Source organism: Odontesthes bonariensis, chromosome 14, assembly GCF_027942865.1.
Source record: "Odontesthes bonariensis isolate fOdoBon6 chromosome 14, fOdoBon6.hap1, whole genome shotgun sequence".
NCBI lineage: Eukaryota > Metazoa > Chordata > Actinopteri > Atheriniformes > Atherinopsidae > Odontesthes > Odontesthes bonariensis.
Window position 1 is genome coordinate 15,079,789 of NC_134519.1, and position 27,971 is coordinate 15,107,759.

General features: G+C 42.2%; 1 protein-coding gene across 1 annotated transcript; it reads right to left on the reverse strand.

Moving 5' to 3' along the window:
* Nucleotides 1-276: 276 nt before the first annotated feature.
* yes1 (YES proto-oncogene 1, Src family tyrosine kinase) lies at nt 277-26,840 on the reverse strand. The gene is made up of 12 exons (XM_075483079.1): nt 26,432-26,840; nt 15,489-15,779; nt 13,857-13,956; nt 12,013-12,111; nt 10,892-10,995; nt 10,053-10,202; nt 9,453-9,608; nt 6,965-7,144; nt 5,042-5,118; nt 4,141-4,294; nt 3,595-3,726; nt 277-1,967 (listed from the first exon to the last, which is right to left on the reverse strand). The coding sequence occupies exons 2-12, from the start codon at nt 15,772-15,774 to the stop codon at nt 1,759-1,761; spliced, it is 1,647 nt and encodes a 548-aa protein (XP_075339194.1). The 5' UTR covers nt 15,775-15,779; nt 26,432-26,840; the 3' UTR covers nt 277-1,758.
* Between the last annotated feature and the right edge of the window lie 1,131 nt (nt 26,841-27,971).

Below are 27,971 nucleotides of genomic sequence, written 5' to 3' on the forward strand. Positions count from 1 at the left end.
GAGGACGAGTGAAACTACAGTGTCTTCTTTATCTTCAGCACTTTATCAGAACTTAGATTGTTTGTATAGTAGGCAATATGTTGTTGAAATACAAATACGCTGTAGTTGTAACTACCATTGCCATGTACTGAATGTAAAAAAGAGAAAACCTTATTGTCACTGTGTAAAAAAATAAAAGCTGGGCTTCTTGTTGGCCAATTCAAAAATGAAACTTTGACATCTGAATGTTTCAGCAGATTACACGCGTCAGTTGGCAAGAACACAACTAGACCAGGAAACTTTTCATCCTTTTATTTTATTCTGTACAAAATCATATTGGTTACCAGTCTCATCAATTTCAGTACTCACTCAGTACTGTTTCGAGTCCCAATTTTCAAGAACATTTGCTAATTATGTGAATGATGCTCAGAAATTAAAAAAAAAAGTATATCTATATTACATCTTTTTAGCTTTCATTGTCTCCTCGTTTCTCACATCTTGATGAGAAATGCAAGTAGTGGATTTAGTAGTACCTCTAAGAGTTTGTCATCGGACTATTGGTTTAAGATGTTTTTTATTGAAAGTCACAGGATGGGTCTGCATGGTATCATGAGTGGAAAATAAAGACAAAAATGAAGCATTTTCTGAGGCTGCAGTTATAGATGAAAACATTAAAAAAATAAACAACACAGCAGAGATGACATCGCAGGTCGGTGAGATTTTACAGATAAGGAGAAATGCTCCGGCTTCATGCTTGCTGCACATTTAACAGACTCCTGTTGAAATGGATGATCTACTGCGACTTAACTGCATAGAAGTGTGCAATATGAAGGGAAATATATTAGTCTTTTATAGCAATCAGAGTTGCGCACCGTACAAAAAAAAAAAAAATCCTAACTTTCTGACAGATTCATTCAATGTTTTTTTTTTTTTTTTTTAAAGATTTCACAGCCAAAGTGTCCACTTCTAGACATTCATAAAAACGTTAATTATGAAAACTATTGTAAATGTTCAAGATAAACTCGTAATGATCTAAAATTTCCAAACAGATTAAAAAGAAAAGAAGAAAAGTAAAAGAAAAATCAACTAACGTCATTTGCCATTCAAGTGAGCACGTTAGAAACAATCATACAAAACAAGTCTCTCATTCTGGATCGTTCACCTGATGGCACCTTCTAAAAATACATCTTTTTAAACATCTCATATGTACATCTGCTTTGATCTCAGTACATTCTTGCATCCACACAGCAGACCTTTTCGCTTTTTTCCCCCATTTACGCCACGCTTCCCCGTCCAAGCTTTACAGTTACAGCACATACTCGACGATCCAACCACAGTTATTGGTCACTTAAAAAAACAACAACATCCTCTTCAACCTACAAATTCAAACCCAATTCATGCACATATAAAAAGGTCTGGACTCCAATATTAAAAGACTTGTGTCAATGAAAATAAAAAGTGGGAAATTCAAGGAAGGAGGAGGGGGGAATTTATCATTTAAAAAAAGTTAAAAAAAAAAAAATAATAATAATAAATCAGCATTTGCAGAGACTCAATAATTTGAACCCCACTCATTAAATCACAGTGTTGTGGCCAGCCCACATGGATTATTCTGATTGGCAGAGTTCAGAGAGTTTAAGATACAAGCTTCAATCGGCACACATGGACCCTTGGTTCCCAGGTACAAAAGGGAAGCACATTTCAAGGTATGCCAGTGTCTCTGTTGTCCCAAGTTTTCATCTTCACTGATGTACTGGATCTCAACCCAAATCCCCCAGACTAGAGATTGTCTCCAGGCTGGTATTGCGGCTCCGTAGCTGTGAAGTAATCTTCTAGGAAGGATTGTATGTACTCGAAGGTTGGCCTTTCGTCTGGGTCCTTCTTCCAACAAAGCCCCATCATCTCGTGGAGGGACTCGGGGCAGCCCTGGGGGCAGGGCATGCGGTAACCTCGTTCTACCTGCTCAAGTACCTCACGGTTCACCATACCTTGGTAAACAGAGAAACACAACATGAATAAACAGCATCTCTATGGTGAGATCCACAGGTTCTCCTCAACGATTCACTCTTTTACGTGACACACAGAAGACAAGGCGCCCGTTTTACAAGAGATGTCTAATTCAGATCTGCATTTGTAAGAATCCCGGTGACGTGGTAGCCTGCTGACTTTAAGTTGGTCAAGCCAAGAAACAGATGCTAGATCTGGTGAAATTAACCTTTTACAAACAGACCGTGTTAAATCACTGGTCAAGACTTGTTTTTAATCCAGTGAAATGAAAAGAAAAGCTGAAAACGGAGGTGAGAGGAAAAACTGAAAGTTGGATTTCACATCAACATGGGAGTAAATGCCCACGCAGGTACTGAGGGGAAAAAGAAAACTGTTGGATTATCATTTCCTGCAAGACGTGCAGCTGCTATTTTGAAAGTTGTGACACATACAGAAAGAAAGCATTGTTTGAGTGGGAAAAAAAAAAAAAAAAAAAAAAAAAAAAAAAAAGAGATACTCCTGTGTTCTTACAGAGCACACTGGTTAATAAACTCCAGTTTGTCACCATTGCTGTCAGTTTCAAGCAGAAAACCAAACAAGTGTTGCTTCACCCATGAGCCTCTTTCCTCCTAAACTGGAGCACCAGAGTTGTGGAGTCCTTCCCAGGACGGGAAGACAGTGATCCTGAACCCTGTGACACAGCACAGAAACGGCTCCGTGGGGAGCGCAACTGCAGCTAAAAGAGGTTATGACACAGAGTCAGTGGCATGGTCTCAGCCCACCCCCCCTCATCTCTCTGTGGGAGAGTGGGGATCATATTATCTCACACTCTGAGAAAGAGGCTGGGCCCAGAGCAGCTGCTGGGACGAGGACATGGCAGCATGTCGGATGCTAGGCCATGATTTATGTCTTGCATGTGAAAACCTGAGCTCCAATTAAATGTCCGACTTATATCCGCGTGTGTACAGTTCTCTATATATACACACACACTCAAACAGAGATGTGATTCCCCCCCATATCATGAAGATGCTTGGTAAAAGTGCCTTGAAATACTTTCACACCGTCTTATCATGGGTTAGAAAATGAACAACAAAACTTTAGCCACCACTGTCTGGTGAGGCATGAGACAGTTTCAGGGAAAAAACGAGTGGCTTCAGACCCCTGAATCTGCACTTTGGGGTGAATTAAAATCAGCTGAATGATCTCCACTAACACCAAGGCGGCCACCAGAGCCAGATAGTAGTGTACAAAGAGACGGTGGTTAAGTCAGCCTGTCATCAGCGCCACTGGAACAGTTTTAGACGTACACTGCAGTCTTGCTCTGCCACAGCAGGGGGCAGATGTGAGGTGGCAGATCTTGACAGGGAGTGGGAGATAAAAATTGTCAGGGTACTCCCCCCCCCCCCCCCCACAGACAGCAGCACTGACTCATTCATCGCATAAACCCATTTCTATTCTGATCCACACGTGATGACTGAGGATGAAATCGCATGTTTGGAATAATCCTGAGGTGACTGAATCATTTATTCTTGTCTGCTTATGAGACGTCATTTCATTTAATTTGGGTGCAACATGATGAAGATCAAGAGGAACTTTTAAACCTCCTCAGTGTGTCTGTGCTGTGCCCACCTGGGTATGGTACTCTGCCCTTGGTCACCAGTTCTGTCAGTAGTATACCAAACGACCAGCCATCCGATTTGATGGTAAAGCGACCGTATAACGCAGCTTCGGGGGCTGTCCACTTGATGGGGAATTTAGCACCTGGGAAAAATAAGAAGAAGAGTTTAGCAGGAGAAAAGGGCCTTCAAAGTATGGATAGAAGTGGGGTTGCAACAGTTACTCTCACAGTTTGTGGATCTACGATTTGTTAATTGAAATCTAAGAAGAAAAAAATAAGTCAATCTCCTTTCTATTACATGAGAGACGATAAAAGGAGAAGCTTGAACTGGCAGCGTATTTTCCATTTGATGTTGTGTTTTCTAACATATACTGTATTTCTGTTTTTGTGAAAGTGTAATCGTCCCCATGCGTGGGAATCATTGTAATCGGAGTCAAAATGAATGCTGGTGTGCAAGTTTAAAAACAAATGTGAGATATTTGTAGCCTGTGAAGATCCTGGCAAAGACCAACAGCTGTGCGTCTGTGCGCCAGCTGCATCCAGGACCAAACACACACCTTGCCGGGCGGTGTACTCGTTGTCCTCGATAAGCCGAGCCAGGCCAAAGTCGGCGATCTTGCAAACCAGGTTATCAGCCACCAGGATGTTGGCAGCTCTCAGGTCCCTGTGGATATAGTTCATCCTCTCGATGAAGGCCATGCCGTCTGCAATCTGGGACGGATCAGACGGGCAGGGAAAAGGAGTCAGCAAACAGAAAATGGCATTGGGCTGAAACCAAATCCTATTAAGAATTACTACTTTTAGATGTTATTTAAGAGGAAAAATGCACGTTGCTCTTAAATTTGTCTACGATTTTAATGCAGACTGAAAGTAAAAGAGACCAAGTCAGGCTGCGGTGACCAGAGCAATTAGACAAATGCTAAACACAGCTATCAAACACCCTCCCATACTGTCTGTCAACTCCCTCTGAGGCATCTCTGCTTTCAGCCCGAGTCAGACTGATTCCCAAACACTTTTTTTCCGCTCTGCCGAGTAGAGGGAGGATCGAGCCAGAGAGCTTGGAGAGCCGAATTAAGAGCAGATCACAGTAGGTGACTGAACTCGCGAGCTTAAGTGGCCTCTGGTGAGAAGTGTTTAAGTGCTACAGGCAGTTAAGTGGTGGCGACGGAGGGGAGGCACACACAGTTGTGGGTGAGGAGGAGGAGGAGCAGAGAGGGCCTGGGAGATACTAAATAAATACGCCAGCTAGAAGGAGAATAAAAAGAAGGACCCGAGTATTTGACTTTTACACACCCACATACATGGCTGCAAACATGGAGCATTCACTTCATTTATTGAACTGCTGATACACAATACGCCTTCCCTCGAGACAAGAGTTAAAACAGCAGCTGGACAGGTAAGAGACAAAGGGAGCCGCTGCACCTGTGTCGGCGTTTAGACGGCAGGTTTTAATCCTACCTGTGAGGCCATGTCCACCAGCTGAGGCAGCTTCAGATATTTTCCATCTCCCTCTTTCAGAAAGTCCAGTAAACTACCTGTCAGAGTTTAAAAGATTACAATCAAGCAGAATCAATACAGCCGTGTGTGCAGAGTACAAAGAAAAAGAACACAGCAGCAGCTGGCACAATGGTTCAGCATCATGTGAGACTTCTTTGAATTTTTTCTATATCGCGCTCAAGTTTCGTGTTGATCTTTCATTGTTCCCAAAGCCCGTTTTATTTTTAACTCCTAATTGGAGTTAGATTAAGAGTTCCAGTCAGCCTCTGTAGTCTTTAATAGAGGTTAAATACAATCTTACAGTGTGTTAAATGAAAAAAAAAAAAGTGCATTGATACGCAAATTTGAACTGAAAACGGTACAAAAGTCTCTGTTGTTGAAACTAAGAAAATTTTCATTTTAGATTTGATATCCGCACCACATTTCACAGAAAACTAGACGGAGTGAGAAAAGGACCGGACATGTTATGAAACAGTTATAAAATGCTAAATATCCTAAATCATCACAGCAAACAAGGTTAACTGGCAACCCGTCTGACAGTCTGAGTATACAAGAGCAAACAGAAAATTGGACAAAGTCACGGGCCGATGGTTCACTGCACGGATGGGGTCTTTATGTTGTTTGAATGGTGATTTTGTCAGATGATGCCATAACTATCAAACCGTGACTGTACTGGAGCAGAGCGTCGGTCTGGAAAAGCTTAAGGTGCCGATTTCAGCCTCAGTTTGACGCGTTTAGCCGTCTTGACGAAGGAAACAGGAAAGTATGCGAATGAGCGCAGCTTTATTGGCTGTTTTAATGTATACTCGCACACTGCTGTTTCCTTTTTACAAAAAGAAGCATGTTATCTCTTTTGGTTAGACCTTGCTCTTACTGGCTGCTTCTTCTCCTGTGGATTGGGACGGGAACTGTGGAGCAAGTGCATAGGATCCTGTCCAGTTTGAGGCCAGTTGATCACATTTCTGCGTGTCAGTCCGGTTTGGAAAATCTAAAGTTTTGCGTTTATGTGCATTTTTAAAGTCTTGCTCCAGTTGAACAAACAAAATAAATTAGCTTTTATTCCTAGCGTCATCTAAAAGTGCTCAGTGTGATCACTATTACCTCTGGACACAGGCTGTTATACCCTTTGACTTTCATTGAATCTAAAAAAAAACAAACAAACCGCATTCTGCACGAATAACAACAGTCTGTACATAAGTCTGTAGTGGGTGCAGTAGGTGTAACAGGTGCTAAACTTGCTATATAGAGAGTTGTTAAAAGAAGAGCTAAACACGTGTAAACGTGCCCCTGCCTCAACTTTTTACAAAACGTGCCTGGAATCAAATTCAGAACGAGCAGATTCAGTCAACATTTAATATGTCGTCTTTGTAGTGTTCGAAAAAAAACAAACAAAGCTATTTAAATCATTTGCAAATCCTGACCTGAGTTCTTCAGGTCAGTCGATGTTGGCGGATACTTCAGAAAGCTGTAGACTAGTTTGTTTCTTGGTTTTTTCTGGAGTACACACCCAGCTTTGAACACCCAGTTACTACACAGCTGTTATTTGCAGAGCATCATTTACTACAGAGATCATTCGTGTTACCCTTGATTGAAGTATAATCACCAAAGATTTGAAAGAAAATGCAAGACAAAGAATCACTGTATGCAATCCTAAAAGAAACCAAGAAATAAACTTGGACAAAGAGTGACGACTTTCTTCAAAGATCACCTAAAATTGTCCTTCTATTTCTCTACTGAAAGATTTAAACAATGCTTGTCCAGTGCACAGTCTGATGTACTACACAAAACCATCAATAATCTGATAATCTAATGAAGCGAGATGCGCTTTTTGTTTTTTAAATATGTCCACGTGATTTCTTGTTTGGGATGTTGAACCATTCTTACCTTTTCCCATAAACTCGGTAACGATATAGATGGGCTCCTCAGACACCACAGCGTAGAGGGGCACCAGCTTGTCATGTCTTAGCTTCTTCATGATCTGAGCCTCCTGCAGGAAAGCTTCTGGAGACATGGTGCCTGGCTTCAGGGTCTTTATCGCCACTTTAGTGGTACCATTCCACGTGCCTGAATAAAAGCATGACAAATACTACACAGTCAGTCTTAATCAAAATGATGGAACAAAAAACATCCAAGACATTTCCAATATAGGAAATCATACATGCTGTAATAATGAAATACAAAACTCAAAAGGTAGGTCTAAAAATCAACCATCCCACTGCTGATCTCTGGCAGTGTTCCCATGTGCACAGTGCAGCTCAGGAGAGAAAGAACGTGACGGCTTAAATAATCTGCTACTTCCTGGTTGAGAGCCACTTACTCACGCCTTGCTTACATACAATGAGCTGAGGCAGGAGATCTGCAGCTCCCAGCTCACAAGGCTGACCTTCATGAATGAATCATGCTGAACAAACTCTCCACACACAAACTCATGCCGATGGCCAAAGCAGGATCATGACAATATGCAATAAAAAGTACAACAAAGCACGTCAGGGTGGGATCACAAGCCAAAACAACACATCGGGAAAAAAAAAAAAAAAAAAACAACTGAAAGACCGAGAGCACGTCAGCAGAGATTTCCAATGAAAAGCTGCGGCAAAGCAGGAAGTCTTGGTGTACAAACGCTGCAGGGAGAGGCAGAGAGGGATTCCTGGGATTGCACAGGGGAGGGCTCGCAGGTCGAGGCTTGCTGCAGGCCAGGCTTAATGAAAGAGTGAGCGATGAAAGACGAGAGTCGGGCTCGCTCAGGGGCCCGGTCACACATGCCGACTGGAGAAGTGAAGCGTAGGAAGTGACCTGCGATCACCGGGCTCTGTGCGTGAAGCAGCCGCAGTGAGAAATCAGCATTCGCGTCAGTATGTGGGCCAGCGTGGCAGCAAGGCCAGCACTGCTCTCAGGTCAGCCTCACCGGGCTTCATGAGTAAAGTACAAACAGCTTGCATATATCCACCTCTTCAGCTTCATTCTCCATTAAATTTACATTAGCTGTGAATAATGAACGGATGGATGCGTTGTCTCTGTGTAAAGCTTAATGGCTGAGTAACTATATGCCAACAGAGTTAATTGTATTAATGACTTATTCACGAGTCTTTGTGTCCAACATCAGTCCTACAGAGAGGATTCATGTATGAGCGCTAACGCATGAAATATATGACGAGCATGCAAAATGCCCACGGACGAATCTCAATGCACCTTCCAGCGCGGATCAGGAAGACGCTTTGCCTTCGACAACTGCGGTGTGGTTTCACCAAATAAAGCTCCCATTTCCACTCCATCTCTGCTGAGAGATTTCCCAACAAATAACCCGTTTAAGCTTAACGAATTCATAAAAAAATAAACACAATAAGGCACATCGGGGTTTCTTCTTATGGGTTGCAAAGGTCCACCAAGTTCCTCTGCAGCTGACCACGCAGACTCTGCATTCACCCGGCTCAATCTCCATTCAGAGAGCAAAAATAGATGCCTCTGCATGGGAAACCTCAGCACAGCTAACCCAAAGCGAACCATGTAAAAAAAAAACTAAAAAACTAATCTCATCTTATCTGATCTCATGGGGACTTTCAGGAACTTTAAGGCATCCGATTGCCCCCAACCACTTTTATCCAAGTAGAAAAATCAGTCCAATATCAACAAAAAACAAACAAACAAAAAGAAAAGAGTAAAGACATGACGTTTAATTAATTAAAAGAGGAAAAAAAAAAAAAAAAGAAAAAAAAAACATTTGTGGGAATACATAGACTCTTTCTTTAGCCAAGACTTAGCTACAGATAGATTCAACTCTCACGTGTGGGATAAATATGAAGCCACAGCCAGGAGGTGATTAGTGGAGCTTAGCATCAAGACTTAAGAAGAAGGCGCTGGCCTCTGTATTGTAATTTAATAGTCAGTCACCTTCAGTTAACTTAACTGACCAACATTCATCTACATTTACCAAACAGCTCTTTCCACTTTACTTGTTTAGTTTGTGCAAACAAACAAGAGAAAAAAAAGATTTAAGTTGCTGCTGCTTCGGCCCGATCAGGTTCCTCCAACCATTTCACATCGGCTCGGCTAATTCTGCTCGATTAAAACACCGACGCGTATCCTTGAGTGCAGGATGGGTCGTCAACAGTTTAGACCCCTTTTCAGGAAATGACTAATTCTAAAATGCCACTGTAGTCCAGATGCTGCTGCAAAGTGAGTTATATAACGATGCTCACGTCACTCACTCTCCAGGGGTCATGTGAATAAGTTTAGCTGTGACGCGTTTATACAATTGGGATCTATATAAAATACCTAAATATTATTGTAGTAACATAAGCATTTGTATTAAGTGAACTCTGGGGGACCAGGGTTTATTAAAAATTGCTGGAATACAACACATGCGTTGTCTTACCCATCCAGACTTCCCCGAAGCAGCCCTGCCCCAGTTTGACTTCCAGTCGAAGGGACTCTCGCGGGATCTCCCAGGCATCTTTAGCTAGTCCCTGAGTCTGTGGCTTCACTGTGGGACACACGGTCGTCAGCCTGTAGCACAGGCCATCCGAATGTTCTGCGCCAGGCCGATACCGAGGGAGAAAAGCAGGAAAAACAGCAACTAAAGTTTAAAAAAACCCCAAAAAACTCACAGAAATAAAACACCTATTTTCTGTGGGCCCTTGACATATGGGATTTCCGGGTAATTTTACGAGACCAATATGAAGACATAGGCTACTAAATACATAGAATCCAATTTCTATGAAGAGCAAGACGATTAAGGCACTGTAAACCATCTTGTGACAATGCCAGTTTGAATTTCCTTTACAGAACAAGAGAAACAGTGGAAAACCAGCTGGATATCCCCCCCCAAAAAAGCTGTACAGGTCTAATTTGCCCAAATTACACCACCACCGATAATAAAAGATGAAACTGGCTGGGGAAAATGATCTGTTCAAGTTGTAAACAACAATTTGTCTAAGTGCTGCGTGAGAATGAGACGTGCGAGTCGGCTGCATACCTGTGTAGTGCTTCACCAGCTTCTGCAGGGCCTCAAACTGGGCTCTTGTGGTGATGTAATAACCACCGTTGTCCAGCTTTCGGATCTTGTAGTGTTTGACATTGTCTCCCTTCACCTCGTCCCAGTCGCGTATGGACAGGGAGTAGGCACCTTAATAAATACCAAAACATTTCAAGTAAAATCTCTTTCTAAGCAATGAAAAAAAAAAAAAAAAAAAAAAAACTTTGAAATTGTTTTGTTAGCAAGTATTTCACTTCGGTATTTGAGAATTCCCGTTTCGACCTGATGGAGGTGGGCGGGAAAGTTTTCCGGCAAAGATACACAAAACGGTTTGTTCTCAGTTAAACGTGTCGGAGCCGATTGTCAGGGCAAAGCAGACCAATCTGAACCGATCGATTCACAAGACAACGGGGTAGAAAATATGTCCAAAAGCGCAGATTCGAGAGAGAAATACGATTTGACCCCTTTGGGGATGCAAACAAGTGTTTTACCTCGCATCTCTCTGGCAGCTAGGAGCTAAGACGAGATGAAGACATGCAAACAAAGGGTACATCTCAAGTGGGATTCCATAATGGCACGGCAACAAACCCAAACTGACATTACCATTGCCACATTGATTGCATGTGAAAAAAGAAGGAAAAAAAAATGCTGCATATAAAAAAGGCATATGTAGCCGTCTTTTTGTTTTTTTTAAGCCAATGAAACGAGTCTGCTGCCGTCTGAAGCGTAAAAACACCCAGACACCACCTCACAGGAGACTAAATGAGATGTGAATGTTGCCTTCGTTTCACACTTACACATCAACAATTTGTCTTTTTCTTTTTTTTTTTTATAAATACCTTTGGTCGTTTCACTTTCTCGTACCAAGAAAGTGCCCCGCTGATTTCCTGGAACCAATAATAGACGTTCGGTGTCTTTGCGGCCCATCTTCCCAAAGTACCACCTGCCAAAACAGAGAAAGTTAGTTAGACACTCTGATGCACTGCACGGGAAATGAGATTTCATCATCAATGTAGGAGGAATGCGTTTCTGATGAGGCGCTTTTGAGATGTCGGACACCCAGAGATCGTGAGATGACATTCTTCTTCCCAACACAGGCCAGTTTAACATGGAAATTAAATACATTTGATCATATTCATGAGACATGAGATTTCTTGGGGTGGAACTTAAGAGATTGCATTCAATGGCAACTAAATATTGTAAAATCCAATAAAAAGTCTTTTTACTAGCTTTCCTTCAACATCGCTCTGGGAACTGAAGTCTTTAGTTTGCTCCATTAAATATTCAAAAGGTTTCAGAAGACGCTCATCGCTATAATAAAAAAAAAAAGTTAAACAATAGCTCCCAGCTGTAAACGCATTCATTTTTCTTCTCTGAAAAGAGCGCGCTGCCTGTTTCACGAATGCGTGTTCAGGCATGTTTGAAAAAAATATCAACCGTCTCACCTTACAGGCAATTCTCCCAAACAGTCAATAACAGGAACTCGGTTTCTTTTTAAAAAGGCACAATGCATGTTAATTGGCCGTTTCTCCCCCCCCCAGTTTTATTTATTCATTTATTTTCCAGGTGAGTAGCTAAAATATCCAGAATTTGTAGAAAGGGCTTAGAGCAAATGGGAAAAAAAAAAAAACAGGCCGAATGTAAGCAACAGCAGCACAGTGCCTTCATGTTTCTGTCATACTGGATGAACAACAATGAGAATGCCAGCGGCCCTCAACAATAATACTGGGCTGTGTTGTTTCTCTTCACGCTCTGCCCTGTGCGCATGATTTAGAGTTAGTCACAACGCACGCCAGCCCAACAGGATCATTCTTTCATTTTAACCCGAGGGAAACTAAGTGAGCAGGGTGGAAATGAGAAAGAAGGAGAAAATGAAAGTGGAAGGAGAACTCAAAAGTTGGAGGATGACAGAAATGAGGTTAAACACAATTTTGGAACAGAGAAGGAAATGGTCTCTCACTCTTCAGCCTGGATGGAGTCAGCTGGGGCCACGTAGTTACTGGGGATGTAACCTTTCTCTCCAGTGTTGATGGAACGGGCCTCCCACCAGTCACCTTCCCTGGGGAGGGAAGTATATTAATAATCAGAAGCATGTAACACACACACACACACACACACACACACACACACACAAAAGCATGCCAGAAAATCCAGCCACTCTCATATGAACTGTACTGACATGAAAGTATACAAAGATTAAAAAAAACAAAAAAAACAAGGTCTCTTCAAACGTCATCCAGTCGTATCGGGAATATAAGCCACCATACTGGGAGGTGGAGTCTGGTAATGAGTGCAAGTTATATAATCCTCTGGTCACCTGAACCTACCAACATCATGCTGTACGAACACAAACTGATCAAAGTGCAGATAAATACACTAAACATCAAAGCTATGAAAAGTAGCATCTGTGTCCACTGTCCTGATGCGTTACTTTACACAGCATTAAAGCGACAGCAAATCTATTCTATAATTTGATGGAAGAGATTAGATTTTTGTTAGATGTATTTAGCAACTTAAGTTCTCCAATAATGTTATATCGAGCATAATGTGACATATCAAGGGAACAGGTTTAAACCAACTCTACCTGGTTATTTTCTGTCAAAAATGTCATTAAACTGATAAATAACCGTAAAAACAAGTGACTTTAAAGAGCCAATATTATACTTAATGACACATTTGGCCTACTAGACCAACTACTATGGCCTACTAGTATCTCTATTTGATTTCATGTTCAGGAAGCATTATTTTTCCTCATAATGTACATTGCTGCAGTACTTTTGGCCCCGTTCCGTCCGACATGCTTGATTTAGATAAGTAACTAAAGAAAGCTTGGACTGCTAATGAGATGCTTTAGGTAGATCAGGAGCAGCACATTGCGTCATGTCTGGTGCGGACTTTGGGTTTTGTTTCTTGGCAGACCTTAAACCAACACCAAACCAACCCAGGCAGCATTATAAAAGCTCATAAAAAAAAATACTCTGCAGTTCATCTTTAAACTTGCAAAGTCAGAAGGCAGATGCGCCGGTTTAAATTCGGCGAGGACGAACTGAGAAGCACACAGAATCTGTCTGGTGGCATTTTGAACAATTTTATCTAATCTCCCCTCTTCTCACCTCTCCGCTGAAAGCAGATGGCATTTTCATCACCGCAAAAGCAGTGCGAGCTTAGACGGTGGTTGGATGTTGTGTGGCATGTGATGAATGAGAAGAACAGGATTTGTTCAGCGCTTGGAGCGCTTCCCATTCTCTCAACTGTGTAGACGTGGGGAAAAAAAAAAAAAAGACTGAAGGGTAAAATGCATTCCTTCGTGTAATCTACTGGCACTTCCACTAAAAAGTATCAGTCAACTTCACTGAGGAGCAGGAAAAGCTTGAAAAGCATTTCATGTTGTGGACTGGGAAATGGGACTTTCAGAATGGGATTTCCATGACAACTGATGTGTATTATCAAAAGATTTTTTTTTTTTTTTTTTAAAGAGAAAGATTTTCTTTCTTTTTTTTGCTAAGTTTTTCTAACTGAATCCAGAGTTTTTTAGTATGTGGATATATATGTTTGACTGTATGTTGTGAGGGCTGCACTGTATGTTCTCCCACTGTAACCCAAATCTCATTCACTTAACTACAGGAAAGATCAGTCTTCTGAGAAACAAGAGACGGCAATTTAACAGATGGTGCATCAAAGGAAGCCATTAACCGAGACAGATCGCAGCCCTAATATCAGACCTGAATCCAATGAGGGATTAAACACGCACGCATGTGTGCGCGCACACCCGCACACACACACACACAGAGCATGGGTACTCACGAGTTGTTTATAATCTGAAAGCGATCCCCTTTTTTGAATGACAGGTCGTCCGACGTCCTCGCTTCATAGTCGTATAGTGCTACAAAAAATGTCACTCCACCTATAAAAAAAAAGAAGAAAAAAAGACTGATCATTAGGAGCGCACAAACGAAAGCGGGTGAACTGGCATCAAATGCTGTGTGTTCCCTTAATGTTTTTTTCTATATCGTTGCTTTGCAACAAAGACAAAAAGCACCCGCAGCTTTCAACCTTCAACTTCAGAAAAACTAAATGAAAGTGACCTTTTTAAGTTTAGAAAATGTTTAAACTGATCAAGAATCTCATTGTCTGAACAGATGAACAAAAAAAAAAACAAAGACAGGGCCTTCTTTTTTTGCTTAATGTCAGCTTCCCTTTTACCGTATCCCACTTCCTGTGCCTTAGAGTGCCGTCTAAAAATACAACCAGCTCCCTCCGCTGTGATTCACTGTTAAAAATCCCCAGGGAAACATATTCCATACACAGTTCTCAAACTTAAGTTATCATGAGTGAATCCAATTGATGTCATTTAATATTTGGAAGAAAAAAAAAATGACAACAGGACTCTGAAGGGTTGGAGTTGTGGAGGAAAATGAACTGGCAGGATTAGATCTACAGCTGCCTCCCAGTGAGAGCAAGAAAGAGACTGAGGGCCGTCTCTCATTTGGAACGCACAACACTTCAGAGGACCAACAGCTTTGTGGGGACCAAAATGCCGGATCTGCATGATCGGCAGGAGAATCGATGTTACCTACACCTCTACAATGTACAGTAGCCTCATTACATTCATCAGAACAAATTACCCAAGAGTTGGCATGTATAGAATTGCCTGCACATCTGCAGAGCCCCAGTTAGCGATGTAATACCGCTGAAAGCGTGAATTATCTTTGAAGCATTTACACGACCATTTACTCGGTCGGAATAAGAGTAACAGGCTAGGGAATGCAGCATATCAAAAGCGGGTCCTCAAAGAGAAAAACAAGATGCGTGCATGGGTTCTAACTTACGGAGGAACGTACCCGCTTTGTCGAGTACTTTTGTGGCATAATTTGCTCCTCCGACCTGTAGCGATGCTAATGTCACAGTCATTTTGATTCCAGACACATCCTCAATCAAAAAGTCAAAACTGTGGTTGACAATGAAAACTTTTGCTCTGCATGAGTGAAGAAAATTGAATTCTGTGCATGTAATTGGTTTTTTTGGGTTCAGCGGGGGCCATGCCTGCTGCATTGCTTCCCATATTATAGACCTAATTTGGATTTCTGCTCGGCCTCGATGCTCTGGCTGACTTGTTTCAAATGTCTCATTTGCATAACATCTGCTTCTCATAACATCCCGATGATTATAAATGTTCATCTGAATGCATTCAAAAGTCGTTACGCACCTAACGACAACAGAATTGAAAGCCGAAACATGCCAGGGGAAAATCCCAGCTTGTATTTACATTTTAAAAAAAAAAAAAAAAAAAAAAAAAAAAGCAGCAAATCTTCTACGCTTCATGATTCGTCTCCCCAACTATTTGGAATAAAACGTCCTTTGCATGAAGAAAACTATCAGATATTTAGCATGCCTGGTATGGTGTGTCCTCTGAAGCCTTAAGACCCCCACACTGACCTGTGATCACAGTGGGGAAGGGGCTGCTCACAGCCACCGATGTGAAGGAAGTGGAGGCTCCGCCAAAGGGCGTCATTACTGAAGAGGCTCCACCAAAGGGCGTGAGGGCGGCACTGTGACTGTTGTAGCTGTTGTTGAGTGTCTTCAGAGCCGGTGAATAACCCATTAGGGTCGGGTCAGGCCCATAGGGGCCCTGGTGATTGTTGACCGGCGTGGCATTCGAGTTGTCGGGTCGGTACTTCAGTGCCGAGCCCTTATCCTCTTTACTCCTGACGCAACCCATCATCAAGCCTGCAGGGAAGAGGCGGAGAGAAGGAAGATCAAATTACAGTACAAGGCTACATTTGCTTCCATCTAACTCAGTGTCATAAATCTGACTTGTGCCATTAATGACTCAAGTTTCAGAAGCAGAGATTTCGGGTTGTGGGTTTTTCTCTGGAATTGATTAGACAGACCTTTAGGATGGCAGTTAGAATAGCAAATATAGTGCCGCTTCAACTGGAGCTACAGGACAAATGTTTTCCCAATTAAGCCCATGAAGAGATGCATCTAAAAGCAGGACTACAACTCAAGTGTCACAAACTGAACTTCATGTTAGAAGTAAAAAGGTCTGAGCATAAGTGTGTGTGTAAGAATGAAAGCAAGCTAGTGGTGTCCAAACTATTACAAAGTATTTCCACCTCTCCCAGGTGATTATACTGCTTTGAAAGAAAAAAAAAAAAAAAAAAAGTGTCTTCCTGAGTTTTGACACACGGCGCTGTGTGGGTGCGTTCTGTATTTTGAGAACTTAACACGAAGTACTTTATAACAAAAAAAATAAATAAATGGAACGTTTTGCCTCACGTTTTAAGTGAGAGCGAAGATCTTTGTTTCCACAACAGTTCTAAAAGATCTACATCTCACATCTTGCAATCAGGCCGAGTCCACACACCGAGTATCGCACCAGAGGAGCGAACGCCAGCCCAATATCCGTGTGTAGTCTGCTTCCAAATCAGTAATGCAGAAGAGGATCCCGTAACAGATAAGTGCATTTAATGTAATGTGTGTCGTCACGAGCTGCCAGCAGAGCACACTCAGTTTACTCATTTTTCTGTCACCTTTGGCCTTCTTTGTCAAATTATCCCCGTGTGGTCTGCTCGTGCCACAGCGCAACATATCAGCTCCGAGACTGCTCAACTATTCAATGACTCATATCCTGGCATTTGCAAAAGTTTACAACACAGTTTGAAGCGTCAGTGACGGCTGGCACCGGTGTTTGAAACAGAGCGACTGAGGCGGGCGCTGCTCAGGCAAAGCACCGAGGAGAATATATTTTGCAGCAACCCGCAGAGTCTGTGCTTGTGTGATGAACGGATATTAAAAAAAAAAAAAAAAATAGAATAAATAAAAAAGGATCTCAAATATAACTCTTACCCATCTTTGAACGCTGTCACAAACCTGCTCTGATATAGTTCAGTTTGCATCTCACCATGTGCCTCATTTGTGTTCATATAAGAGCCCAGGTTCAAGTGTTTTAACTTTTGTCTGTTCTAAAGTACTTGTTACCATTTAAAAAAAAAAAAAAATGGTTTTCTGAAAATTACCGAAACATTCGATTCTCCTAAAGCTTTTTCGTTTTTCTCGATTGTTACAATTATCGAGAGATCCACCAACTACACCAAATGTGTTGGTTATTCACTAAAATTCACAAGGAACTGCATCTATAGAATCTGATGGAAGGAACATTGTGTGGAGCAATGAAGTTTCCACACTCGGAAGAAAAGGCAGAGTCCACTTCGTACTGTACAATCATCAAAATGACGCAGTTACTTCTTCCAAGAGTAATCATTCATTTGTAGTCGGGCCAGCTTGTAGTGTTTGCATGAATTGGAAACAGCCGACCACAGAGCTAGAATAACAGATGGCTGTTTAAACCTTCAGTAAACATTTTCCAGCTTGTAGAGACATAAAAAAACAACAACAACGTATAATTACCATAGTAGATCTTTTCATTAAAACAGTGCAATCTTCGAAAGCCCTGATTAATCAACGGATCCCTTTGACCATAGAAACCCAATTACAGGCTGCTCCAATACAACTGCAGCTGTAATAATTTAAGGATCCACAAGTGCAGTTTTTTTTTTATTCTATTCCTACTTAAACATTTGGGCTTTATACCTTTTTTTATTGCCCTTAATATAGCTCTATAAATATCTAATATGTGACTGCACAATAAACGGAATACAGATGAGTTAACTTCTAAGTTAAGAGACGAGGCTGCAACTCTGGCAGCTTCTTGTTTGGGCTCTGATGTTGACAAAGATAACCTGTGGAGATTTCGCTGAAACACGTTTCTGAAGCAGGCAGAACTAGTAGAGACGTTCAGGTGGTTAAGGCAAAACTCGATGTAGTCGCTGTGAATTAAGTGACAAAAATCCAACACGGCAATTACGCTGCAAACTTCGGCTCACGGCGGTGGGAGAGCGAGTTTCTAAAACCTGGTTCCTACTTTCTCGCAATAGAACTGTTGGCTGAAATCGAATGTTGAGAAACACCGTTGGAAACAAAACCCAGAGAAGAAGATTGATTATGATAAAAACAAACCCGAATAATAAAAATAATAGAATTAAAAAACAGAAAGCACAGCACCAGGCAGCTGGATACTAAACAGTTCATCCATAAAGTGAAATTAAAATGTTGTGTGCTTCTCATACGGCATATGTCACAATAATAACCCATTTACTTGCAAACTGATGCTGCTGGAATTTATTTAAACAAAACAATTCGTCAAAATCATGTCCACTGGTAAATCAACTCAACCAGGCAGCTACAGAGAGAGAAGCAGAGAAGAAGAGAGGAGACCCGCATGGGCACCGCCGTGCAACTTAATGGGGCAATTTGTGAAAGATGATTATTATGCAAGAAAACATGACGGATTTCTGACAGACTCTGCTGCAGCTGCTGGACAGAGAAACGTGTCTGGTATGAAGAAAAATCCCATCACAAAGTTGTGAAACTTTTCACATTGTTTCTTTTCTTTAGCTTTTCTACGAGTCTGTTCAACTGGGCGTTTGTGTTAGTAAAGTCTGAAAGATGAAGGTTTTTTCCTATGTCTGAGCAGGAAATTTTTTAATGATTTATAGCAATTAATTACAACAATGAGTATCAAAAACAAATAATACATAGGAGGTACAGATCAAATGTTGGAGGTTTTTTTCTCTTATGTTGGAAATTGTTCAAATAAAATAATAAAAATATAAAAAAAAAGAGTCAGGATGAAGACGGCAATTTTTTTCAGTCAAATACATATCCAGGGAGTTTAAAAGTTGTATAGCCCATGACCTGCTTCAAAGCAAGGCAACAAAAAAAAAAAAAGTTTTAAGGTTCACAAACTTCTCAAGTGTTGCCTTAAGATTTACTCAGACTGTACACTTTAAGATTTTCTATCAATTTACAGACTGACTGAAATTACGACCGTCCGGCTTCTTTGTGTTGAAGTAAATATCAGTTTCATTCATGCTTCGGTAATCTGAACTTCCAGACGCTCCTTGTGTTATACCGTAAATCTATGCAGGTCATTAATATCGGAGCAAAGACCAACATAAATGTGATCATCACGTCACGCCTGTCAGCCTCAGTATTGTTCCAAAAGTCTGTCCAACCCTAAAGTTGGTGTGAAAGCGAGCAGCCAGCTGAGCTGACGGTGAAAAACTGTGAAACAGAGGCATAAAGAGATGACCAAAGGTTCCAAACATCTGCTCCGTCTTGGAAATCAACACACCAATACATCAAACTACCAAATAATACAGCTAAAAATGACATTCATTCGGTGTAGGTGGAGTTTCTGCTTTCAGAAAATGCCAACCAGTAGAATTACACAAATCAAAGCTCTTTGATTTGATAATCAGCTAAATTTCCATCAACCATCCAGCCGATTTGAAGCCAAATTTTCAAATAGTTGCTTCATAGAATCTGCTCTTTAGAGTCGTTTCCATTACTTGGTTTGGAGCGAACAAACCAAGTGCGTGTGGTCATAAGAATATGATGACGTAGGCTACCTTCCGCTTGACTGCAAGAAACGTGCTAAACGGAAACCAAATCTAAATGAATAAGACACAAACTACACGACTGGCCTGCTTTACATACAAGCCGAATGAGGACTGGTGTTCAGGTTAAAAACCAGGTTAAGAACCTTCAACTGAGCGGTTCATGTTTTTTTTCTTTTCTTCAAATCAGTAAGTTTTTGCCATGTTTATTCTGTAGAAGCAGCGGATTGTTCATGTCTTGCGAGTATAACATGTTAGCCATGTCACAACTGATTCGCAATGGGAGTTTCAAGCTGCCTGAATGTGAGCATAATATTTACAAAGTGCTACTTAGCCATTTTAATTAATCTTTTCCAAAGCACGACGAGTGTATTTAGGCAAAGTGAACACTCCTCTGCTAAACCAGCCATACTCTTGATTTTTGATGAGATGCCCTCCAAAGTCCATCAAGTGCGTTTCGTTCGTTCATTTTCCTGTTATGGAAAAATGAAAAAGACAAATAGCGCGGGAGAACTGCTCCTCTGAAACGGCAAGAGAATGCGTCACCTTAAAACAGGAACTATGTGTCCGAGTTATCAAGGTTTACTGCGTCATAAATTGGTCACGAGATAAATGTGCAACTCGGATATCACCTGCTGCTTGACATGAACATTCCGGAACCACAATTTCGGCAGATTTACTGGCTTCATGCATTCACTCAAGCTGCTTCTTGGCATCTAAATAAGGCGATAGTGTTTGTATCAGGTGGGCATACATGCCGCTTGCCCCCCTGAATCTAAACGGGGCACTTAGCCAGCTGGCTGGTACGCGTACTCCGCCCACTCGGTGCACCGACACCATGCCCCGGTGTGGTAAGAGTGTGCAGCGGAACTGCGCGTAAAAACTCCCCATTTCCGTACTGACCAGCAGCCTTTCTTCTTTACACCATTATGTCCACAGACTGATTTGCTCCCGAGAAGGTAATGAACAGACTACAAGCTTGAACAAGCCCACACAATGTGGAGTCTCAAACTGATTCGTCTGCGTTTCACTTTCAAACCTGTGAAGAGGCCCGGAGGTATCATATAAGAAAAAAAAAAAAGAAGATATGCAACAGATGTCTTCAAAGACGACTCTTCAAAGATGTTCATTCATGATTAAGAGGTAAGCCCTCCCTAGATCCTGGAGAAGAAAAAGTCATCTCATACCACCAGCATTCAACCCAGATTTTTTATTTATTCTTTTTTTTTTTTTTAAAAACCTCCAACTGGCACCTGCTCTAAGAAAGGGCAAGAAGCTCGTGTCTGCAGTTTAGACCTTGAGAAGAAAGGCTTTTCAGTTTGCTCTCGTCAAGCCCATCTACTGTATTGTTGCGCACAAAAAGAAAGCATGTCGTGGATCTCCTCTACCATCCATCCAGTCCCACACACATGCACACAGTCAGCTGCATGAACGCTAACAGATATACAGACAAAGAGCCCAACGTTCAATCAAACAAAGTGCTCCAATTACATATTCAAAACAGACTGATACACACAAACAGTCGCTATCACAGTTGGTACTCGGACACTCTCATCATCACAGTGACCTGCATTATGTCTCTGTACAGAACATGATGTACAGAAGAAGCATGAAACGTTTGTGCCAAAGACAGGGACCGGTGTGTGACACATGTAGCTCAAATCAACTCCCCACAAATCAAATTACAGGCGGATCATTTTATCTTCTCTCAGATCGCTTCCGAAATGAGGCTTTTAAAAACACACAACGAGATTAGCTGGCAGAAATGTGCCGTTCTCCCGGTGGCTCTGAGGCAGCAGTGAATCATGCCTCGCGCTCGCACACGGATGTGGGCCGGGATCTGATTTAAATGGACGTCAAAATTTGTTTTCCCAATTTTGCCAATGACGCGTGAAAACCACAGATTCTTTAGAGCAAACTTTCGCGTGCTCTCGGCATTGTGGCAAAGCTTTTTCTTTCCTAATAATTACTTTATTTTTTTCAAATTAGTTTTATTTCAAATCTTATCCAGCTTCTGAAATAAGAGTATATTTCCCACCCATGGCCGAAGGAGCTCTATATCTTCAAGTTTCTCAAAAAAAACCTCTTAAGATGCGTGGCTCTGATAGAGTTACGATCACGATGATTTGTGAAACCTCCGACCTAAAGCTCCTTTAGATTAGTAAAACAGTTTCTGGTATTTCATATTTTACAAGAACAGTATATGAACTACCTTTAGAACCCATTCTATAGTCCAAACAATTATGTTGGACTAACTGAGAAAATGAATATCATGTTTTATCCGAAGGTCCGGCAGACATTGTAAACACTCCACTGAATGTCCAACACATATCTACGGGTAATCTTACTCTCAAGCATACACACAAAAGGACATTGGTGGAGCCAGACCCCATCCAAGGACATGTGACATGCGAAGCTGTGTGCCAGACTGCCAGTGATGCCGTGTCAGATTAAGGAGACACAGGCTGTTGCTTCCCACAGGGTTGAACAACAACGCTGCAGCACTACAGGCAGGAAGCTTTTCTGTAGCTTTCACACACCACCATTCAGGAAATAAAAAGCCCCGCACTGTCCGTTATCACCCCAAACTGTCTGCAGAAAACTTTCTATACCAAGTAGAAATCAGACACAGTCTGTCGCGATAACTGCAAATTTGGAACTCTGATGAAAAAAAAAAAAAAAAAAAAAGAATCATCCCACTTTAGGAGGTTCATTCAGCAACTTCAGTTTCTAATTTTTTCATGGAGGTAAAAAAATAAATCATGTGGAAAGCATTGATCATGAATGAAAAAAAGAAAATCACAGCTCTGCTGCAGCTCTTATTCAAATCAATTAGGTCCCAACTTTCATCTTTAACAGTTGACAGATCAGCAGGATGAAGCCTCATCATGGACCTTTTCCCCACCTAATTTCACCAAAGCTACTCCTAATCGGATTGAGATCCAAACCGTTTACTGGCCATGTCATTGATCCGATCCGTCTTTCCTGAAGAAAAGTTTGAATGCCCCTTGCTCTGCAGCATCATGCATTATCATCCTAAAAAAATATTACCAAATTAAAGGGTCAAAACATTCGATACACACCAGTGCTGTGGAGGTAATGCCTCTTCGCTGGTCCTTCACCTCTAATCAACCCAACACAATCTTCCCCTTTTTCTTCAGACAGTCATCTTTATGTTTGTGGACCTGAACCAAACAAAAGTTCCAGCATCATCTCCTTCTCCAAAGCAGATTGATGATCCATCTCCAAATATCACTTCCATTAAATCAGTGAAACCTTATTTCCATCAGCTGAGACATTAGTGATGGTTTTGGCTTTTCCGGATATAGATCGCACTTCCTTGAACCAGTTTCTAACAGTTCCATCACGGGGTTGCCATGCAACCGCTAATGCTACACAGTCACAAGCACAGAACGTTCAAGAAATACTCATTAAAAACAACAGTATTCAGTTTTAACACCAAGTGGCAAACCCTGGATGCATCACACCTTTGGGAGACAGATTCCGAGCCATTAAGACAAGCTTCTAGGCCACTGCATTTCCTGGACAATGGCATTACTGGCTTCCTGCTCACAGGGCATAACAGAGTTGACACTGGGGGAGTGTGTGGACACCATGACTCCCAGGCCCTGCCTGCCCAGAGAAAACTTAACCTCAATGCAGTGTGACAATCTCCTCCTGGCTCTCCATCTCACGCTTCTGGTTACCCAACACTCGTTCTAGCTTATTCCATCTCCAGTTGGAGACCCTCAGTGGTCCATTTAAAAAATAAAGAAAATATATAATAGTGAAACAAATTCTACAGTGTACCTCTGACAACCAAATTAACCCACCCCTTCTGTGTGTGTGTGTGTGTGTGTGTGTGTCCATTAATGTGACCGCTGCAGTTCAGACTCGGGCCGAGTTGAAAGTCGTACTAATACGAAAATGTGACAGAAGCACCGGGGGGGTAATTCACACATGACACTGACGTGTCCAGTTTTCTCCTGATTAACAGAAAGCAGCGTGCGTCAGAAAGAGGTCAAAGCGTAAAACCTGCAGCTGAAAATTGAAACTACGTTACATAATGGCATGGTATATTTGTATCTTAGATGAAGCTTGATGCAGCTTTTCTTATTGACGTGACTAATTGGACACGACTCAACTCTCCAAAAGGCCCTTTGACCCTTGAGCCTTTTGGAACCTCTACAGTCCCTTGGGACAAATGCATGACACAAACTGCACGTATGGATTGTACATGCAGATACCGCAGCGCATAAACTGAGGCTGCCGTTTCTGACTGAACGGGCATGATGTTATTAGAAGGAAAAAACAGGTCTTGTTTGGACAGGGAAACAAAAATCTACAGTACAATCCGTCACAGTGCACGTTTTTGATGATTGCCTTAATGCAAAATGTGTCCAAGGCTTTTATGCTTGGCAGCATCTGACGCGAGTTTCTGTCACACGAGAGTAACTGTAAGATTTTGGAGCCAGGAAAAACACATCTGCACCGTCTTATTTCAATCTTGATTTTTCAGTGAAGTGTCAGAGACGTCATATCTCTCCATTCCAAAAGAAAAAGAAATAAATCAGTTTAATGCGCCTTTGAGTGGGCAACAACAGGCAAAGTCCACACCTGACTTTATATATTCTCAGATTTTCACGTGAGAGAGCAGCTGCAGAAAATGGAGACGTCGATCGGTGTTGCCCCAAATAAAAAACAAACAATAAATGCGACTCAGAAGAATCGAACATTGTTCAGCGTATGAAAACACCCACAAACTGCCAGTTGATTATTTGCATGCAGAACAGGCCACTGAGATCCAATCCCAAGTAGTCATTCAGGATTCTTTTTACATCCAAGCATGAACACACTTGCTCTCCATGTGAGATCAGATCATCCTGGATGCATGACAAAACCAATCGTGGAAAGGACCTGTGATTGGGTGTAATTATATGCAAATAACATGCACATCATTTCCACTTGTAAAGACCGAACCCTCCTGTTGTGTTTGATCAATGGCACGGCGGCAAAGCACTTTTCGTACTTAGTCTGTGGGATAGGAGGAAATTAAAATAATATGAACAGGCCGGTGTGAATAGGCCGCGATAAGAATCTTCCAGTTTCTGCCCACTGCCATTAGGCAGCGTGCTTCATGTGTACATCTGCCCGCACAGAGGAAGTCAATTAAGTAAGTGGCCCCTCTGCACTACTGGGGCCATTTGGACTTCTCCAAGAATGTGGCCATATGCTGCCAGGGCTGCTTCCAAATGTGGACTGAGCAGTTAAACCTCCACGTGTTCTCAAGGCATCTGTGGGTGCAATCCCATCTCAACTTAAGAGTCGTTCACTTGCGATCAGATCATCCATTAATCGGAAATCTATGCCGGGCACGAAAACGGCATTCCTGCTCGACAAATAAAACACCTTGAAGGATTTCACTAATCCCAGCAGCGTTATGAAATAACCCACTTGAGCTTCTGGAATATGAAGTTTTTAAACACGGCTGAGGACAAACAGCAGCACCTCAAGTTTGCAACCAAATGCTGTAAAGAGATTAAAAGACCGGCACACGAACCTGAAAGCGGCATTTACCGACGTGATAGGGACCCCGCCACCAAAGCACAGCTCAGCAACCGCCCCCGAGCACACTCTATGAGGCACAATTCTGTCTTATCTTCAGGGCAGTCTGCCATCTCTGCCAATCACAGTTAGTGGAGGGGACCGGCAGGGGGAGGAGAGGAACTTCCTTCCGAATCCATTCATGCCATTGAGGCCACCTGCTGTGCCTGTCAAAGGCTGGAGTGAGACTGGGAGAAAGAAAGAACCATCTTCTAGCTAAAAGAAAGAAAAGCTCCTCTTGTTCCCTGCACCCACGCTGGCCAAGTGTCGATATGTGAAATTGTTTGGTTGGTCAGCCTATGATCTTGGCCTTTCCACCCAGGGCACAACAGACGGGAAAGCCTCTAATCTGCAAACTGTAACGATGATAAGGCAGAGTCTGATTTGTGCCATGAGGACACTTGAGGACTATGCGAGGATTCTCCATGCCTCCTGCTAAATCAAAGTCGCTGAACTCCCGGCCGGTGGCACCTGTCGGGGCTCCTCACCCCTCTGCCAACAGCCCTCTCCTTTCCAGCTGTGTGTGAGAGAGGGAGACACAACTGTCCAGCCAACTGGGGCTGTACTAACAGAGGGATTACGGTGGAGGAGGATTACTGTGCCACTGGAGTATGCGAGCACACCAACACATACATGCAGACATGGACAGTAAATATCCAGCCTGTAATTCATGGCAGAGTGTTTAAATCTGGGACGTAGAGTTGCGACTTTGCAAAAGACAATTAGGCAGAAACTTATTTAGAGACTCCTTAAATTACACACACGCAGTCTTTTTTGGAAACCCTTGAGTGTGCTGCAATTAAAGGCCTTACTACAGCTGAGGCCTCAAGCAGCTGATCGTGTGTGTGTGTGTGTGTGTGTGTGTGTGGGAGGGAGAGACAAGAGAAACTGGGTGAGGCAGAGAGGAAAGTGTAGGGCTCAAACTCTTCATGTTAGGAGAATTCAGGCCGAGGGGAAAACTCAATGAGGCTTCAGGGGCAACATCAAGGTGTTCGGATGCGTTTTTGGGTTGAGTTTAATGACTGAAACCGTACAAGGAGCCCTCTTGTCCTGTTCCAGGACAGCTGGGGAGCCCCTCTCCCCTCGCTGCTGTGCCCTCCCGTCGAGAAATTCAACCAAATAATCCTAAAAGCTCGAGTCCCGCATCGGGATTAAAAATTAAGAGGGTTTTCAGAACACTGTAAAACACCGAAGAAACTCTGCTGGTTCTTTCCCAACTTTCACCGAGTGTCACCACACCACAAGGCCCTGCTCACTCCACCTCCACAACAAAATGTGACTTTTCTCTCTCTTCTTTCAGCGAGCATTTCTTACCTTAAAACCAACCTCGGCAGCGTTGTAACTTCGGCTACATGCGTCCTGTGATCCTCTCCCCCTCCACGGTTTTTTTTCTTTTGGGTTTTTTTTTCTAATTTCCCGTCGACAATCCAAATAAATGGACCCAGCCGATACGAGCAGAGCAGCCTCTAACGTGGAATCTCAGTCTTCAGACTGTCCCATACCGATTAACTACTTCGCCAGCCCAAAGTCCTTCACTGGGATCCTTTCTGTTTCTTTACAGCGGGGACACGCAAACATGGGCTGAAATGTGGCGCTCCTATCGCCGAGTACAACAGTTAAATGATCAGAAGTCACCGCCCGCTGATGGACCCGGGCTGCCCCGAAGAAGACACACAACAATAGCCGGAGCAGCACGCAGGAGCCAGCGAGGCCAAAGGAGGAATCATGCCTCGTTCAAAGTGCTCAGATTAGACTCGGAAATATCGGCCTTTCATGGCACCCAACACTTTTTGTCTCGAGAGAACAATGTTTAACACGTGTATCTCGACACCAGCTCAGAAACGTAACGGTTTCCTGTTTTCCTTTATTGTTTTTAAATTGGTAACAATGATTGTTAGGACGCCGATAATAGCTAATCTTGGTTCTTGAACATATAATTTAACAGGCCTGAAATATAGACATGTCGGGTTCTCTGTCCGCTTCTGTCCTGCATGAAATACTAACTCATTTTTACATTGGGGAATCATTTTGTCCATGCTTTTTTGATTGTGTGGCCCATAAATAAAACAAAGGTCCTGTGGTGTAATTGTATCGACACTTAAAGACACACTATTCAAGCAAAAAACATCTTGAATAACATCTTAAATATTTGGATACCCAAGATGAGCCTATATGTGTTCCTTTTCTTGATTTTTGTTCCTTCTCTCTTAAATATCGCAGGTATGTTGTCTTATTTTCGACTGCACCTGAAGCTCGCATCATGGTTTTCCCGTGTGCCCAATATGGCTGACATCCCTATGTCCTGCCTGGGAGAAAACCCCCATCCTGGGTCTGAACCACGTAGATAAAGTTATTCGTACACATTGTATTCAATCCAAAACTGCACAGACATTCTAAAACTGAACAGTTTGGACATACAAAACCAACAGAAACGTTGTATCATAATGTTTAACCTTTGATCCTAATTCCCATTTTTGAAAGCGTTTGTCGCCCTCTAGGCTTTACAGTATATTTAATAGATCTGCTCAGAAACTTCTGTTAGCATTAACAGCTAACCCTTTTGAAGACTTACCTTAGCACTGATTGTTTTTTTTTAACTCTTTTACAAGATACTTACCCATCAGAGCATATTAAAAGCAAAAACAGGCTTTATTTAGTTGATGGAGATTCTCAGTCATCCAGGTCATGGTAATCATAAGAGCCTGAATAACTTTCCCTTATTCAAGCTTTTAGGCTCTAATTTATTTTTCCCACGGTTATGAGCTTTTTTTCAACTGGTGTTTGTGTTTATCAAAGGTTTCAGGGTTGACAACAGTCATGTAAAGAAAGTAAGCTAATATTGAGATTTTACCTT

Coding starts and splice junctions, on each gene's coding strand:
- yes1 (XM_075483079.1), bottom strand. CDS start 15,774: ATGATGGGTTGCGTCAGGAGTAAAGAGGATAAGGGCTCGGCACTGAAG. Junction 12,112..13,856: donor TTTCAGATTATAAACAACTC/GTGAGTACCCAT, acceptor TTCCCTCCCCAG/GGAAGGTGACTGGTGGGAGG. Junction 3,727..4,140: donor CGAGTACACCGCCCGGCAAG/GTGTGTGTTTGG, acceptor TATTTTTCCCAG/GTGCTAAATTCCCCATCAAG.